The sequence below is a fragment of the Canis lupus genome, chromosome 18 (assembly GCF_048164855.1).
Source record: "Canis lupus baileyi chromosome 18, mCanLup2.hap1, whole genome shotgun sequence".
Classification (NCBI taxonomy): domain Eukaryota; kingdom Metazoa; phylum Chordata; class Mammalia; order Carnivora; family Canidae; genus Canis; species Canis lupus.
The window spans coordinates 24,209,952-24,226,741 of record NC_132855.1 but is presented as its reverse complement, the minus strand read 5'-3'; the positions used below and the strand labels follow the sequence as shown (position 1 = coordinate 24,226,741).

General features: G+C 37.5%; 1 protein-coding gene across 10 annotated transcripts in view; it reads left to right on the top strand.

Moving 5' to 3' along the window:
- Window positions 1-16,790, top strand: part of KLHL7 (kelch like family member 7) — a 66,900-nt gene that overhangs the window by 37,184 nt on the left and 12,926 nt on the right. For all 10 annotated transcript variants that reach the window (XM_072783789.1, XM_072783792.1, XM_072783785.1 and 7 more), the window contains one exon: window positions 2,839-2,981. In XM_072783789.1, coding sequence (XP_072639890.1) covers window positions 2,839-2,981 — 143 coding nt within the window. The remainder of the gene's footprint in view (window positions 1-2,838; window positions 2,982-16,790) is intronic.

Here is a 16,790-nt window from a genome sequence, read left to right as displayed (position 1 = left end):
GTGACTGATAAGTTAACTAGATAAAAAAATTAGATCATAAAAAATACAAATGACAATTTTACAAAATTTCACAACTTTCAGTAAATACTAAAGAATTGTTAAAGAACATCTTTCACAAAGTTCATACATTTTATAGTCTATTTGTTATAAATTGTTTTGGCTATCTGGAAATGCCTTTTTTTTTCATGCTGTTCTTAAAGGTTAACTGGGCATGTAATTCTAGATCAAATACTTTGAAGATATTATTTCATCCTGCCTTCATCATTCTTGTTGATCCTTGCTGTTAGTTTGGTTGTCATTCTTTGTACATGATCCGAATTTTTTTCTGTAGCTTTTTATAAGAGCTTTTCTTCATATTTGGTGTTTAGCACCAAATGCTTCTGGACATTCATTTCTTTGGTTTATCCTGCTTGATATTTCTTTGTTTCCTGAGTCCAGTGATCTGTGTTTTTCATCGTTTAGAAAATTCTCAGCCATTTCAAATAATGCCACTACTTTGGGAATTTTAATTAGAAAAGTTGGCAAGTCTTTCCTTTCATTCTTTGTCTCTGTGTTACATTTGGGATAATTCTTGAAATCTATATTCCAGCTCACTAATTCTTCTTTCATCTATTTCTTTTCTAATCATTTGTTTAATGAGTTTTGAATAGTAATTAAATATTTCTTTTTTTTTCAGAGTGTTTTTTTTGCATGTGTTAAGAATTGTTGACATTATTTTATTGTTGGATCAGTAATACTGCACATCATATATAGTTCAAAAAGACACAAAAGGATATATAGCGAAAAGTAGATATCTCCAGTACTCCTGCTCTCTACTCCCTTATCCTCTCATGCTGAAGGTTACTATTGCTATCTTATATATCCTTCCACAGGTAGTTTGCATATACATTTGCTTACATATACTTGTACAAATTATATCTATACCTATGTGTATATATACATAAAATATAAAATTTTAAAACAAATGTTATTTTACTGTGTACTCTGCTACATACTGCTTTTTTTTCATACCAGATTAGGTCTTAGAGATCATTCCATGGGTACATATTACTCTTTTTTATTTTCTTAACAGCCACATATAATATTCCATTGTATGAATATACAGTAATTTTTAACCACTTCCCTGACTGAAGTTTAGGTTGATAAACTCCTAGAAGAATTACTGACAAAAGAGTGTGTGCATTTCAGGGCACCTGAGTAGTTCAGTTGGTTAAGCATCTGCCTTCGGTTCAGTTCATGATCCCACTGTCCTAGGATGAGCCCTGCTCTGAGGCCCCTGCTTGGCAGGGGGTCTGCTTTTTCCTGCTGCCATTCCCCCTGCTCATGCTTGCTCATGCTCTCCATCAAATAAATAAATAAAACCTTAAAAAAAAAAGTGTATATGCATTTGTAATTTGAGGGGATCATAATATATTACCCTCCAAATAGTTTGTACCTGTCCATGTCCCCACCAGCAATGTGTAGGAAACATTGTATGTTTCCCCACATGTATATTATACCCTGTGTTCCAGACAGTTTGATCATGGCCAATCTATTAAGTGAAAAAGTGTGATTTAACTTGTATTTCTCTAACTAGAGCTTGAAGTTCTTTTCATATGGCTAAGAGTTGTTTGTAACTGTGTTCAGTTACTTAATGGAATTTTCTATTAGTAACTGGTCTTAATTTTATTAATTGATTATCTTTCAAATTTGTTATATGATTAATATTTTGCTAGTTATTGTCTTTTGGTTTGGTTTTTTCTGCAGCATGCAGTGATTTAACTTAAGATTTTATGTGGTTTGAATTTTTTTTCATGGCTGTGATTTTTGCCTTAGCTTCCCCTGGGGTCTTTTTTTTTTTTTTTTTTTTTTTAAGATTTATTTATTGACTTGAGAGAGAGAGAGAGAGAGAGAGTACAAGCTGGAGGGGGCAAAGGGAGAGGGAGAGAGAATCTCCAGCAGACAACAGGGCTCAATCTCACAGCTATGAAATCAAAACCTGATCCAGAACCAAGAGTTGATGGCTTAATTTCTCTACTCTCATGTGTTCTCTCACTTCCTCTCTCAAATAAATAAATAAATATAAAAAAATCATCTAAGGCATCTACTTCTGAAAGCTTTATGTGCATCTGAATTACCTTGAAATCTTGTTAAATAAATACATAGATTCTGGGGTGTCTCAGTGGATTAACGCCACCTTCAGCCCAGGGCATGCATGATCCTGGAGACCCGGGATCAAGTCCCACGTCAGGCTCCCTACACAGAGCCTGCTTCTCCTTCTCCCTCTGCCTGTCTCTCTCTCTCTCTCATGAATAAATAAAATCTTTAAAAAAAAATGTAGGTTCTGATTCACTAAGCTTAGTAGATTTTGAGATTCAGTAGTTCTAACAAACTCCCAGATGCTGAAGCTGCTGGCCTTTGAACCACATTTTAAGTGACAATACTAGTGCCTGGACCCTACCAACAGAATTTTTTATTTGATGAGTCTGTGGCCATTTCAAAGATTTTCTAGGTGATTCTAATGCACAGTTAATATTGAGAAACTACTAGGTTAGGATATCTAAATTTGTCATTATTATTTTGGCAGCTATTGCTTGAAGAGCCAGATAATTGACCAGTATGTAGTAAGTGGATGGGGGGGGGGAGTTCTTAGTGACTGCTGAGAATAATAAACTGGTTAGGACTCAGAACCCATTACACGTTTTCCTGCCTCTTTGCCCCTCACTCTTTCCTTAAATGCAATAGAGAGATAATAGAAAAACAGTTACAGAAACGAAAGCACTAGGATATTGGTTATTTCCTTTTCAAAGCATTAAACTACCTGAAGTTCTTGAAAAGTTGCCATGTGTTTTTCTACAGGTGGAATGAGGTATCATCTGCTGTCTCCAGAGGATCGAGAAGAATTGGTAGAAGGCACAAGGCCCAGAAGAAAGAAACATGACTACCGCATAGCCCTATTTGGAGGCTCCCAGCCACAGTCTTGTAGATATTTTAACCCAAAGGTAACTTCTTTTTATTGTTTATGCTTTTGAAAGCTCTGAGCACATAACCACTCACCCACCACTAGTAATAATAGCTCTTTCCTTTAGAGAAGTTAGTTTATGTGTTCTTTCACGTATCTTTTGAGATATAGAATTCTCTTCATTTAACAAATAAGGCAATTGAGGCTTAGTCAGATTTTAAATGTTTCCATAATTGCCCTGGAGCACTGCATAATAACCACTATCAGAGAAAGTGGAAAACTAGTTCTTGTATTTTATCTCATTTTGTTAGCAACTCTTTGCTTTCCTCATGTGCTATTTTCAATGAATTTATTATGAAGCTATATGTGTTTATTTTTTCTTTAGTAATTATGTTTTAATGTAAAATAATGTACTTATTCTAGAAAAATTGGAAAACCTAGAAAATAACAAAAAGATAAAGTTACCTCTAACTCCACCATCTAGAAATGATCACCAATTTTAATGTGTTTTCCAGTATATGTTATGCCATTTAGGCCAGCAAAGTCTGAGTCATGGGTCTAGAAACAATTTTTCTTAATGGATTATTAGTTAAAACTTTGAGTCCACTCACATTACTACCTCCTTGATTTTTAGACCTGTGTGTTTTGGCTATGAAAGAGATAATACCGTATTTTGCTGGTACTGCATGTATTGCTGAGGCAAAGCAAATATCACAGTCCTAAAAGATATCACCTGTAACTGGTGTTGAATCTAAGCATGTAACGGTCTCTTTCATCATTTTGTTGGCCCATTTTGGTTGATACTTGATGAGTCCAGAGCATCCTCTTCATATCACGTATTTATCTGATACTTAATACTGTAGTAGCAATGAACAAAACATTTATAAAAACACATATGGTGATGTCAAGAGTGTAAAACAGAGTAAAGGCCAATCCAAATCCAGAATCAGTATCAACTCCAATGAGGGCAGAGTACTGTCCCTTTAACAATGGGGGGGGGGGTCCCAGTATAGTTAGCCTGGTATTGGGTGACTAACTGGTTCCCTCAAGATGGGGTAACAAATCAAGGGCTCAGGCTTGGTCAGTATTCCTGACAAAGTGGGCACTGTCCAGTAGTGGATAGCCACAGTGGCCTTAGGGAGAGGAAGTACATTAGCTTCCATAGCGGCTGGCTTATGCAGCCTCTATCACTACCCTGTAGTCACTCATAAACCCATTGAGCAAGCCTCAGATTGATGAAGGAAGATAGAGATGCAGTACTATCCACATGATTATTAAGAGACTTTGCTGCAATTGTGGGCACTCTGGTAAGAATTCATAGGAGATGCAAATTTGTGTCCTTTTTAAAGGGTCATCTACATTATCCTTCCTCAAATCTTTTTGTCCACAGTCTTACATTGTTACTTATTTCAGGTCTGCATCCATCTGGGTAAACCATTAGCCACTATCTAGAATTGGTAAAAACTGACCTTAGCCTTTCCCTCCTGAATGGTATAATGGAAGATCAAAGGCACTGCTTAAAATTCTGCCAGGTCAGAAGGTTGCTTCTGAATCATCCTTCAGTACCACTTTGGAACAGACTATAATGCTCTAGCAGTTTACTCTTGGCTAGTACTGTCACGGAGGAACTGGGCTCAGTCTCATGTTTATCAGCTGATTTATAGGGACTGCCTCTATGAATACACAGCCCTGGTTGAGGCAGAAGGCCTCCTAGGAAAGGGTAGAATTAGTTCATTTTGTATTCTGCACCTTCGAGACCTCCAAAAGCCCAGGGTTATGTTTAAATCCCAAATTACTAGTCGAAGGCATGTTATTTGTGATTTGGTAGATTAGGTAAAACTGTTCAAATGTGTTAATAATATGGCCATCTGGTTTCCCTTGGTCAAACATTTGCTGTCTGTCAAGACCTAGTGGCTAGCCAGGGGCTATTTACTGAAGAAAATAGTAGCTGCTTAAAGGAGGTAGGCCTGGCTCCAGAATCCAAGCCATCACGTTCTGTAGTTCTGTTGGAACATGACCCAAACTAAGCAGCATCCTGATGTCCCGAGATCACAAAATAATCTGAGCAGCCAAGCTATTTTACTGTAGCCTGTCCCTCTTAGCTGTCTCCTGCTCTTGCTTTTACTTGCAACTGGCAGCCTTTTGGTTTACCCAGTAAAAGTATATAAGTGGGACATCCAGTTACAGGATATGCCATCTGTAATATGTAGGAGATACTTGGGGCAACAAGGTATATTCTTTGTTTCCAAGGAGCTATATACCAGCATGCCATAGCAGAACTTGACAAACTTTTTTCTGTAAAAGACCACTTAATAAATATTTTCAGTTTTGTAGGCTACACAGTCTCTGTCATTACTGCTCAACTCTGATGCTGTGGCAGGAAAGCAGCCATAAACTGCATGAACAAATGGACATTGCTGTGTTCCAATAAAACTTTATTGACAAAAACAGGCAGTGGGCTAGACCTAGTTGGTCTACAGGTCATAATTTGCCAACCCAATCTCTAGACCTGTGGACATCTAGGAACTTTGTAGTGACGATTGTATTCTAGGATAAACCTCTGTCTTACCATGTCCTGTTCTCCAGAACTGATCAATATTATGGACATGAATATACAAAACCATATATGACTACCTTTGGTAAAGTGAGATAGACCAAGGCTACTGCAGCTTAGATTATAGCATATAGGGAGTCAAGAGATGCTTGAGGTCAGACCATGAGAGATGCTTGAGGTCAGACCATGAAATTATTTTATTTTCCCTGCCAGCTGAAAAGAAATCCCATTTAATTATCTGAGTAGACTAACAGAAATCCACATTAGTCAAAGTGTTAGCTGTATGCCAAGTTTTAGTCGTCGTTTCAGTCTGGTCCAGTAAGATCAGGCCTGGTGCTGCCACAGCAATTAGAAGTACCGGTCTTGACAGTTCTTACAAAGCAGCAGTTCCTCCTCTATTTTGGGAGAGAAGGACTTACCAAAGAAGGCTTCTCCTTCTTACTGTAATACTTAACACCATGATTCATAGAGTAAATATGCTGGCAGATAACAAAAAGACCTCTCCAAGTAAGGAAGATCAGAGTTGGATTGATTAAACACCATCTGTTGGGCTGCTCTCAGCTCATCTGTCTCTGGCACATTCCTCCATCTCTGTAGGCTGATTTTCTTACAAAGACATCTGGCTTCCTTTCTCAGTAAAGATTGGGTATCTGGCAGGTACCCCAAGGCTTCATGGCCTATGCAGCACAGTCCAATAAATACAAATGGCATTGTACTTAAGAGATTGATATACCTACTCATCTATTTCACACCAGATAATGTTAAGACTCTTGACATTTAAGTAGCTATTTAACTTCAGCGTTTTTTGTTTTTTTTTTTTTAATTTTTCAGGATCCTTTTGAATCAAGAGCAGGGAATCTATAAATATGATGCTTCTTTCCAAGCAAAAATTGAAGTCAAGGGCACCTGGGTGGCTCAGTCTGTTAACCATCTGCCTTTGGTGCAGCTCGTGATCCCAGAGTCCTGGGATCAAGTGCCACATCAGGCTCCCTGCCTGCTTCTCCTTTTCCCTCTGCTGCTCTCTCTGCTTGTGTGCACGCGCGCGCTCTCTCTCTCTTTCTCTCTCTCTAAAATAAATAAAATATTTTTTTAAAAATTGAAATCATAGTTTATAAGTCTATATATACTACAGCTTTCCAAAGCCTAACTATAGTATTTATTTTTACAGTTAAAAGCAAAAAACCTAGCTATACTTGTGGTGAGCATAGCATAACATACAGGTTTGTTGGATTGCTATGTTGTATATCTAAAACTAATGTAATATTGTGTGTCAACTATACTTCAGTTTTTTAAAAAGGTAATTAAACAGGCATCCTGGGTGACTCGGCAGTTTAGTACCACCTTCAGCCCAGGACGTGATCCTGGAGACCTGGGATTGAGTCCCACGTCAGGCTCCTTGCATGGAGCCTGCTTCTCCCTCTGCCTGTGTCTCTGCCTCTCTCTCTCTCTGTGTCTCTCATGAGTAAATAAATCTTTTTTAAAAAAGTAATTAAACTACATTTTGATATAAAATATTTTAAATTAAAATAAAGGTGGCTATTTTGATGTATAGAGAGACAGGAGAATCATGATTTCATTTAGGAGACCATAGCATTGTTTCTAGTATATGGCAAACGTGGAATGACTCTTAGCACTTTATTTTTGGTCTGTAGTTCTAACACTTTCCTTGATTTTTATTTTTTTTATTTCTTTTATTGGACAGTTGAAAAGAGACGCGTATTCTCTACAAGCCTGGAAGTGAGACTGTAACTTCAGAATTCCTATTGGCTATTATCAATGGCCCATACATACTTCTCTTTTGTATACTCAACCACAATTTTTTAGACTTTCAATGGAAGAATTCAAAAAATTGAGGATATAACTACCAATAAAAATATCCATTGATTGATTATATCAAATATCTCTTAGGTCCTGAAGCTAACATAAGTATAATCCCACTTAACTATTTATTAAATGTGTCTGTGAGAAATACCAGGCCCTCCCTTCTTTTAAAACTTTACCTTGAGAAAACTTTCACCCATTACTATTTTTGTGTATCTTAATACAAGTTGATTAGTCTTTATTCTAATAAAATAATTGAGAAGGCTGATTTCATTATAAGTTATTATATGTTATTATTTATCTTGACTCTGCCAAAGAGAACATTATTTCATTATTCAATTCAAATAGATTGCTTAATGAAAAGTACTATACTGGAATTATTTTAAAGTTTTTGAACTTAATCTCAGAAATTAGAATTCAGAATTCATAAATTCAGATTTGACTTTCATTAAGTGGGACCCATTTGTGCCCTATACTAGCCAAAAATTTACCGTTTTTATTGAATTGATCTCCTTCAAAGGGGGGCACTTTAAGTAGCGTTACTTAATAGAATTATCCAGAATTAAAACAGTATCCCTATAAGCTATTATCTTTAAATTTTCCTTGGATATGACTGGTGAGAAGAGGCAAATATTTGTATTAATTGTTGACTGAAAAATGATAAAAATCTTAACTTTCTTTTCTGAGTATTAACAGAAAAAGAAGTTATGGGTTGCTGTGTCTAAATTGAAATTATGTAATTCTTGTTATGGTCCATATAGAGCTTGTTGAGCCTCCCTTTCCCCACCTGTACCTGTTTTTAAAGTTTTCAAGTGCTTAGTAAGTACTAAAAAAGTTGTTTATGTATACCCAGTGCTCTATTCTCTTAGTATTGATATTCTCAAATTGTAGGATGAGAATGTCTTATGATATTGATGCCTAAATAAAAGTTGACTTAACTGATCAGTTTTTATTTGGACTTTATAAATGAAATGATGAGCTCTAAGGACTTAGAACTTTGTAAGGATTTTGGCTCACCACTCTAATATGGTGGAGAAATAGGATACTATGCCCTAGAGAAAAGGGGATTCTGCATATTCCCTACCAAAAACAAAAAAAAGACTAAGACCAGTAGGGTAAGGGTCAAAATCTGCAAATTACAAAGACAGAAAACCATATGGTGCTGTATCACATGGAACTCTCAGGTTTGGAAGGTTTACCCTGAGTACATTTTCTTATTCATAACTCTTAAGTAGACTCATCACTGAGCTTAATGTCTGGCCCAGTGTAGATACTCAAATTCAAAAGGATGAATAAACCAGTATAACTTTATATAGCATTTCACAAGCAATTTTATAGAACTGGATTTAAAATTAGGTGGTCCCTAAATCAAAAGAAATGAAGTTACCTTCAACTCAGAACACACTTTCCTGTTGGAAATATTGTTTAATAAAGGCATCACAGTCCTTTTTCTCACAGTATCATAGCCACTTTACCTCTTAAAACAGCCCTCTCCTGAAGAGATGGTCCTACTCTGTGATCAGGGTGGAAATGGGCAGTTATACATTGCATGTGATTGTGAAAGATGTGCACAGAGAAATGTAAACCTTAAGTTAAAAAATTAGTAAGTCTTTTTATAAAAGTGTATCAGTAGTCCTTGGTACCTTCAAGAGTACTATAGAAGCAGTACACTGAGGTAAGAAGATGGGCACTGCTAAAATGATCAGGAGTGTCTAAAGGAACAAAATATCCAATGTGGGCAGCAGTCATCCCAAGTGGATTGGTCCTCTAGCTGTGTGCTCAGGGACTGACATTGTTACAATGCAAGTGTGGGTCATCATGCGTTTCCTGTAAGCTTCCTTACTTGTCATTATAATTGGCACCCAGTGGTAACAGTGTCCTCTGCAGTGGATGCATAGTAAGCATTCCTCAAGCTTGGTTGTTTTCAGGCATTTTGGTTAGACGGTTGGTCCTCATATTTGGTAGGAGAGATTGGAACACATTCTGAAGTAAATTCTCAGCAGAGTGCTCTGCCTTCCTAACATGTCTTCCAAAATATTGGAAGCCTCTATTCTTTTTTCAGGCATCTCCACCACACACTGTTTTGTAGATTTATTTTAAAATCAACCTGACAGGGCAGCCCCGGTGGCGCAGCGGTTTGGCGCCGCCTGCAGCCTGGGGTGTGATCCTGGAGACCTGGGATTGAGTCCCACATCGGGCTCCCTGCATGGAGCCTGCTTCTCCCTCTGCCTGTGTCTCTGCCTCTCTCTCTGTGTCTATGAATAAATAAATAAAATCTTAAAATAAATAAATTTCCATTTAGAAAAAAATAAAATAAAATAAAATCAACCTGACAGCCCCTTGCATCCCACGAAGTTCCCCTTCAAGGATCTGTTTCGTTTTGTCACTCCATCTGCAAGAAACCCCAGGGAAATATGAGTAACCATGGGAGTGGTAATGTCAGACTCATTCTCTTTAAGCCATAATTATCATAAATTAACAGATCAGTCCCCTAAAAAAGTGGGGAGCGAGCAGAAATAGAACTGTAGGTATTTGAGTGAGGGCCATAAGTGGGAAGGAATGAGGAAACTAAAAATGGTCTCAGTGTGGTGATATTTTAAAAGACTCCAGCCATCCTGGAATTAACTGGAAAGTAGTAGGCATATGAACACAGGGCTACAGGGGTAAGGGTCAGGCTAAGGATAACCAGCAGAGAAGGAAATAAATTATCACTATTTACTATACCATGTCACTTGAAAATTTCTCTTAGCTACCTTGGTAATTGTTCATATGACACAGAGGCACAATAAGATCTGTCATCACAGAAGTATTAAAACATGTCCAAATAAGTTTGGTATGATTATTTTCTTTGAATATGGATCATCAGTATGAGATAATTATCCTCAGCTGTTATAAACAACAGAGCCTATTGTATGGAGTATGTATAGAAGCATGACGCAGTTAGAGGCTGAGGTCACTGAGGCAGTGACTGAACATAGCCATTTAAAAGTCCCAGTATGGTGGCTTAGTCAGTTGGGCATCTGCCTTTAGCTCAGGTCATGATCTCAAGATCCTGGGATCAAGCAAGCCCCACCATTGGGCTCCCTGTTCCGTGAGGAGCCTGTTTTTCCCTCTCTCTGCTCTTACCCCTGCTTGTGCACTTGCTCTCTCTGTCGAATAAATAAAATCTTTAAATTAATTAATTAATTTGTTTATTAATTAATTAATTTAAAAAAGAAGTACCAGTACGGAGATGCCTGGATGACTCAGCTGGTTAAGCATCTGACTCTTGATCTCAGCTCAGGTGTTGATCTCAGGATTGAGTTCAAAGCCCCACATGTTGAGCTCCACACCCAGAGTGGAGAGCCTACTTTAAAAAAAAAAAAAAAAAAAAAGCCCCAATATGACAGGCAGTAACAGCCTTGTTAATTTGAAGAGCTCACTCTGAGTTGAATTTGTCCATGGAGGTTTTCTTGAAGGAAACTTATTGGTAGAGTTTGGATAGGAAGAAAGAGAAAAGACAAGAATATATTGAATCCTAAGTATGAATGCATCTTTTTGGCTTGATAAGTATGGTTATTAAAATTTTTCATATAAGCTTCTCAAGTATTATTTAACCGCATGGAATCTAATAGTTTTGTGCTTTAAAAAAAAAAATGAAAGACATTAGAGGGGTGCCCAGGTGGCTCAGTGGTTGAGTGTCTGCCTTTGGCTTGGGTCGTGGTCCTGGGGCCCAGGATAGAGTCCCACATAGGACTCCCCCACAGGGAGCCTTTCAAGTTTAGCTAGATGAGCTTAGGCAAATCAGTTTATCTTTCTAAAGGTCAGTTTTTTGGTCTGTTAACAGAGTTGAAATCTCAGGATTTATGTGAATATCAGTTATGTTCACTTGACTCCCTCTTTGATCTTTTTTTTTTTTTTAAAGATTTTTATCTATTCATTCATGAGAGACACAGAGAAAGAGAGAGAGAGAGAGAGGCAGAGACACAGACAGAGGGAGAAGCAGGCTCCATGCAGGGAGCCCGACGTGGGACTCGATCCTGGGACTCCAGGATCACGCCCTGGGCCGAAGGCAGGCGCCAAACTGCTGAGCCACCCAGGGATCCCTCCATCTTTGATCTTAATTCAGTTTCAGGATTCCTCATTTTCCATATTTAAAAGTGAAAGTTCTTCATTTTAAGATTCAGGATAGTCATTTAAGGGGTAATATGCCTTCTTGTGCCAAGAATTAAAATAACAAAGCAGAGTTCATCTAAAGGCAAATCTTGTGTTGAAATACCTGGCAGAGTGCTAACACAGGGATACTTCCCTCCTATTTCATTTATTTTGTATTCAAAGGACAAGTGGTATTATCAAGCATAATCCTTCTTAGATTTCACTTTTGGATCGAATTTCATTTCATATTTAAATTTCTGAGTAGTTTAGGTTTGAGTTTTTGGTTTTTGGTAGTATGGTTTTCTTTTGAGAGTGGAAGGCAAGAACATTTTGTGATCCGATAAAGCACCAGTAATTCCCTTTAAGCTGGTCTCTGGCCTTATTCAGACTCCTTGTCAATGCTAATAATCACTGACAGCTGAGAAATGACCACTTACGGGTTTGTTCCTAATTTTATCTAGCAGTTTACAATAGCACAGTCATGCCTTCCCACCCCATCCAGCCTCCACTGTGGAAGCCTTTTTTCCTAACTACAATGCTATATTTCTTGAAGAACTTGGGTTACTAAAATGTTTTCTTCTAATGGCTGATTTATGAAACCCTTTTCTGTACTTGGAGAGGTTAATATGTTTCCAGTGATATTTGCATGACCCTCTTGAAAATTAGTGTATTTCAAAATGGGTAAAACCTGTGAAATTATTGGGAATGATCAAGTGTTTACTTCCGAAAACCAGAATGCCCTAGTAAGTGTGCCACTTGGAAGGATGGCAAAGACTGATTCTGATCTGTCTTGTAGCTGAAATGCAGCCTCATAGTAAAGTAGCTGTTTTTCAGATCTTAAAACGTTAAATTAGTTTTACTTTGACCTTTTTGTTAAGATATTTAGCACTATTAAAAGCATTTGCTCTAAGAAGTTGTTTTCCTTGTGCCATACTTTTGGTACCATTTGCCTAGTTGTTGTATTAAAAAATTTTTTTTGAAGATTTTATTTGAGAGCAAGCATGCGTAAGTGGGGAAAGGGGCAGAGGGAGAAGCCAACTCCCTGCTGAACAGGGAGCCCAGAATCAGGGCTCCCAGGATCATGACCGGAGCTGAAGGTAGATGCTTAACAGACTGAGCCACTCAGGTATCTTTTAAAATAATGATTAAGATATTTCAGCATAATTCCTGGAAAGGGAAGTGCTTGATAATGAATAAGTTAATTAGTAGCTCTTTGTTCAGAGGTACTTTCTAAAACATTTGGACCCTAAGATCATTGGATTTTAGGGCTGAAAGGGAGAAGCCCTAAATTCATCCAGTTCAGGCTTTTTGTTTTACAGGGAAGTGAACTAACATCCCTGAAAGATAAGTGACTCTGCATCCCAAGGCTTCTCCACAGCCTTGCTCAGTGCCCGTGTTTCCCAACTCCCTAGAGGTCCATTCTTTGTGATTTTGTGAAATGAATGAAGCTAGAACTGTTTTTATGTATTTTTCATGAAACTACTTCCAGGAATATTCTTGCATCTGGCATAAGCCTGCTTTCTATATAGATTGTTGCCATAGTTCTGTGATTATTTTTAAACAGCCTTTAGAAACTAAAATAAATCAGATAATGGCTTAACAAAAAGTGCTTATGATTTGGTCATCTTAAACTCAGATGGACTCCTTGAAATTTCTGCCAGAAAGCTTAAGGTTTTGCCATTTTTGTTCATTTTGCTTCCTTTTTTTTCTAAGACCAGTCTTCCCTATCTTTGGTATCCTTTCAAAATGATCCAAAATAAAATTCTCAAGCCTTAAAAATAAGTATTTCTTTTATTTTGGATTTTGGTTGTCTTATTAAAATCCATCTGTGCCATTTCTATTATTTGAAGATTCATGTGTTTTCAGAATGTGGATTAGTATAAAATCAGTCCTTACTCTCAAGGAAAATAGACTGATATTTTTGCCTTGTGGAATTTAGAGAGCTATTACAGCTCCTTACCTCAAGAAGCATTTCACTATCCTGTAGCATTGTACTACTGCTAGAAAAATCACACAGAGCAAGATATAGGAATGCTTATTCTTGAAGCCCAGACTTTAGTGTGGTGGGGATTTAGAAAAAAGCAGTCAGGGAAGCCTACAACAAGAAAAAGAGCCTTCAGCTTTAAAAAAAAAAAAAAAAAGTCTAGAGTGTTGGTATATCACAGCAGAGACAAGAAAGTCTGACTAGGACCAGGGAAGACAGGACTTTATACATGAATGTGTATGTATGTGGATGCATAGACAGGTAACATATCAAAAGTTCCTTCTACTTCTGTCTTTTTTTTTTTTTTTTAAGATTTTATTTATTTATTAGAGACAGAGAGAGGCAGAGACACAGCCAGAGGTAGAAGCAGGCTCCATGCAGGGAGCCTGACATGAGACTCGATTCCGGGTCTCCAGGATCACGCCCTGGGCTGAAGGCAGTGCTAAACCGCTAAGCCACCAGGGCTGCCCCCTACCTCTGTCTTTTCCAGGCTTTCCAGTTTTACCATTTTCATATCTTTTGCTCAGCCAGGCACAGAACTTTGCATGAAATAGATACTCAATAAAACTTAACTGAATTAAATTGTTTTTAGAGTAACAGTTCCCTGCCCACACACATACACTGTAACTCTACTGCTATTGCTATGTATCTATCTAGTTGCTAACAGGAAAGCTACCTTTCCCTCTAGCTTGAGGTGTAACCTTGGAGCTCAGGGAGTGGTAAACAGGCCCCAGATTGGGGGTAGTCCCATCACTACTAAGATAAAACCTGGCATTCAAATCTATGGAGCCTATAAGTCTGACTTCTCATCTATATTTTTGCTTCTCTGCTTGCTTCCTCAACTACACATATGTTATCTTTTAGGCAGTACAAATTATTAAAGGGTAAACATCAGATCACCTTCTTGGTATTCTGTTTTGGGTGAGGTATAGATTGGGAGAATTAGACTTTCCAGTGAGATCTACCTATACATACAGGAAAAAAGCTCCCCTACATACAGGCATACAATCAAAGCCAGGTATTTTCAAACACAGGTGCAGTTAATACCTGACGGGTGTATTTAATGAGCTCAAGGTAAAACATTAAATTTTAGCTAAAATGAAATCATATTTGCATTCTAAGTAAAATTCTTGCAAAGGTCGTTTCATCTGCCTAGAAGAAAACTATTAGGCAGAATATTAAATGTCACAATTGATCACGCTTAGTGTCTAACATGTACTTTGACTAATGACAGTGTTTGGAGAGTTGAAAAAGATTTAAAAACTTGAGGATATCTAAGGAAATGGAGCCCAAATTACTAGTAGAAGCATGTGCTTTTCTTGTCCCACATGCACTCACGTACACACTGCGCACACTGGCTAATCATTTTTCCTTTGGGCTTATAGTTCCAAGAGAGCAATTTATTCAGTTTATTTTAATTCTTAAATCTGAAGCCTAGCAAAGCCCTAAATGACAGGTACATATGAGCACTCACTTATTCCTTTCTAAAACTCTTGAATAGTATTTGAAAATTAAGGGAATTATTTCTGCCAAATTCTGGGGAGTTATTTCCCCTTTTTTTGGAACTCCGTATCCTAGTATCTAAATGTTAAGTGCATTTAGTTAAAATGTATTTTGTTTTTTTTGTTTTTTTTTTTTTTAAATGTATTTTGTTTGTATTTTAATTCCAGCCCCTACATCGGCAATTTTTTTTTTTTTTAAGATTTTACTTATTCATGAAAGACGGAGAGAGAGAGGGGGGCAGAGACACAGGCAGAGAGAGAAGCAGGCTCCTCTCAGGGACCCTGATGTGGGACTTGATCCCCGGACTTGGGATCAGGCCCTGAGCCAAAGGCAGATCCTCAACTGCTGCGCCACCCAGGTATCCCAGCAATTATTTTTAATGTGAAGAGTAGCAGGTCTTAGAGATCATTTAAAAGAATATGTCACCCATTTTCTAATCCTGAAATTAAGGAAGAGCAAGGAAAGATAGTGTTCCTGTGGATATCTTTAGAAACTATAGAAAAGTTTCCATATTGCTCTCTAATGATCAGTATCAAACAAATTGGATGTAAGAGTGGCAAGAGTTTGAGATTCACTGAGTTAACACTATCTTAATAATTTTATATCTCTGCTAATGATCTTGGTCAGGTAGGAATTATGAGTAGATTTATAGAATATGTAAGAGAAGCATTAGTTCACTCTTGAGGGATCACTCTTTGTAGAGTATGGTCATTATTTTCTCTTATTTTTTTTTTTTCATTCTGTGGTATGCAACTCTAAGAAAACAAATTTTAACAATAATTGTTCCCAGGGGGAGCCTGGGTGGTTCAGTTGGTTAAGCATCTGCCTTCAGCTCAGGTCATGATCTCAGAGTCACACTCCCTTCTCACCAGGGATTCTGCTTCTCCCTCTGCCCTCCCCTCCGTGTGTTCACTTGTGCATGCTCTCTCTCTCACTCTCTCTCTCTCTCTCTCTCTCTCTCTCGCTGTCTCTCAAATAAGATCTTAAAATAATAATTTTCCCCGGTTATTCGGTATCCATTGAGTAAAACTTTAGAAAAATGTTATATTTACCCTATAGTTTTATGTGAATGCCAGTAGGTATACTACTGAGTAACCGAGGGGGCCACATAGATCCTAATCTGAGAATAAAACAAGGATTAAGACTTTTATTTTTTTGGTCACTTAAAAATGTTTATCATCACTAGGAGTCAAGTATTCCATATGACAGGCTCTTTTTTTTTCCTGAGACCATTCTTTATATTCTGTGATGCTTTGATCTAATCTAATGAATGGATGAAACATTGGATACTAGTGTGGTAGATATCCATCAGATTTTCCCAAAGGGAACTCAGTGTTAATAATCATACCACTGCTTTGCTCAATGAGATCAGGAATTGTTTGGATTTCTGTCTGACCCTAATTGTGTTCAGATATTTTCAGAAAGCAGCAGGAACAATGTAGCCGCCTTGTTCAAAAAAAAAGGGGAGGATCCAAGATACTGTGGCTTTGGGAGAAATCCCCATACATTTACATAGAAAAAGGTATCTTTGGATGTACCAAACATAATAAGGAAACTAAATGATAATGTGAACAAACAGCCATTATTGTGAAGTACTGATACATGCTCATCTCTAATCCAGAAGAAAAAAGTGAGTTTCCAGACCAGTCTAATATTTCATAGTAAATATCACGGCTTTAAGATTTCAGCTGAATATACTGGCTCAACTGAATATTTTTAAAAAATTTATATCACAGCATGCCTGGGTGGTTCAGTCAGTTAAGCCTCTGCCTTCAGCTCAGGTCATGATACTGTAGTCCTGGGATCAAACCTTGCATTGGGCTCCCGGCACTCATTGGGGAGTCTGCTTCTCA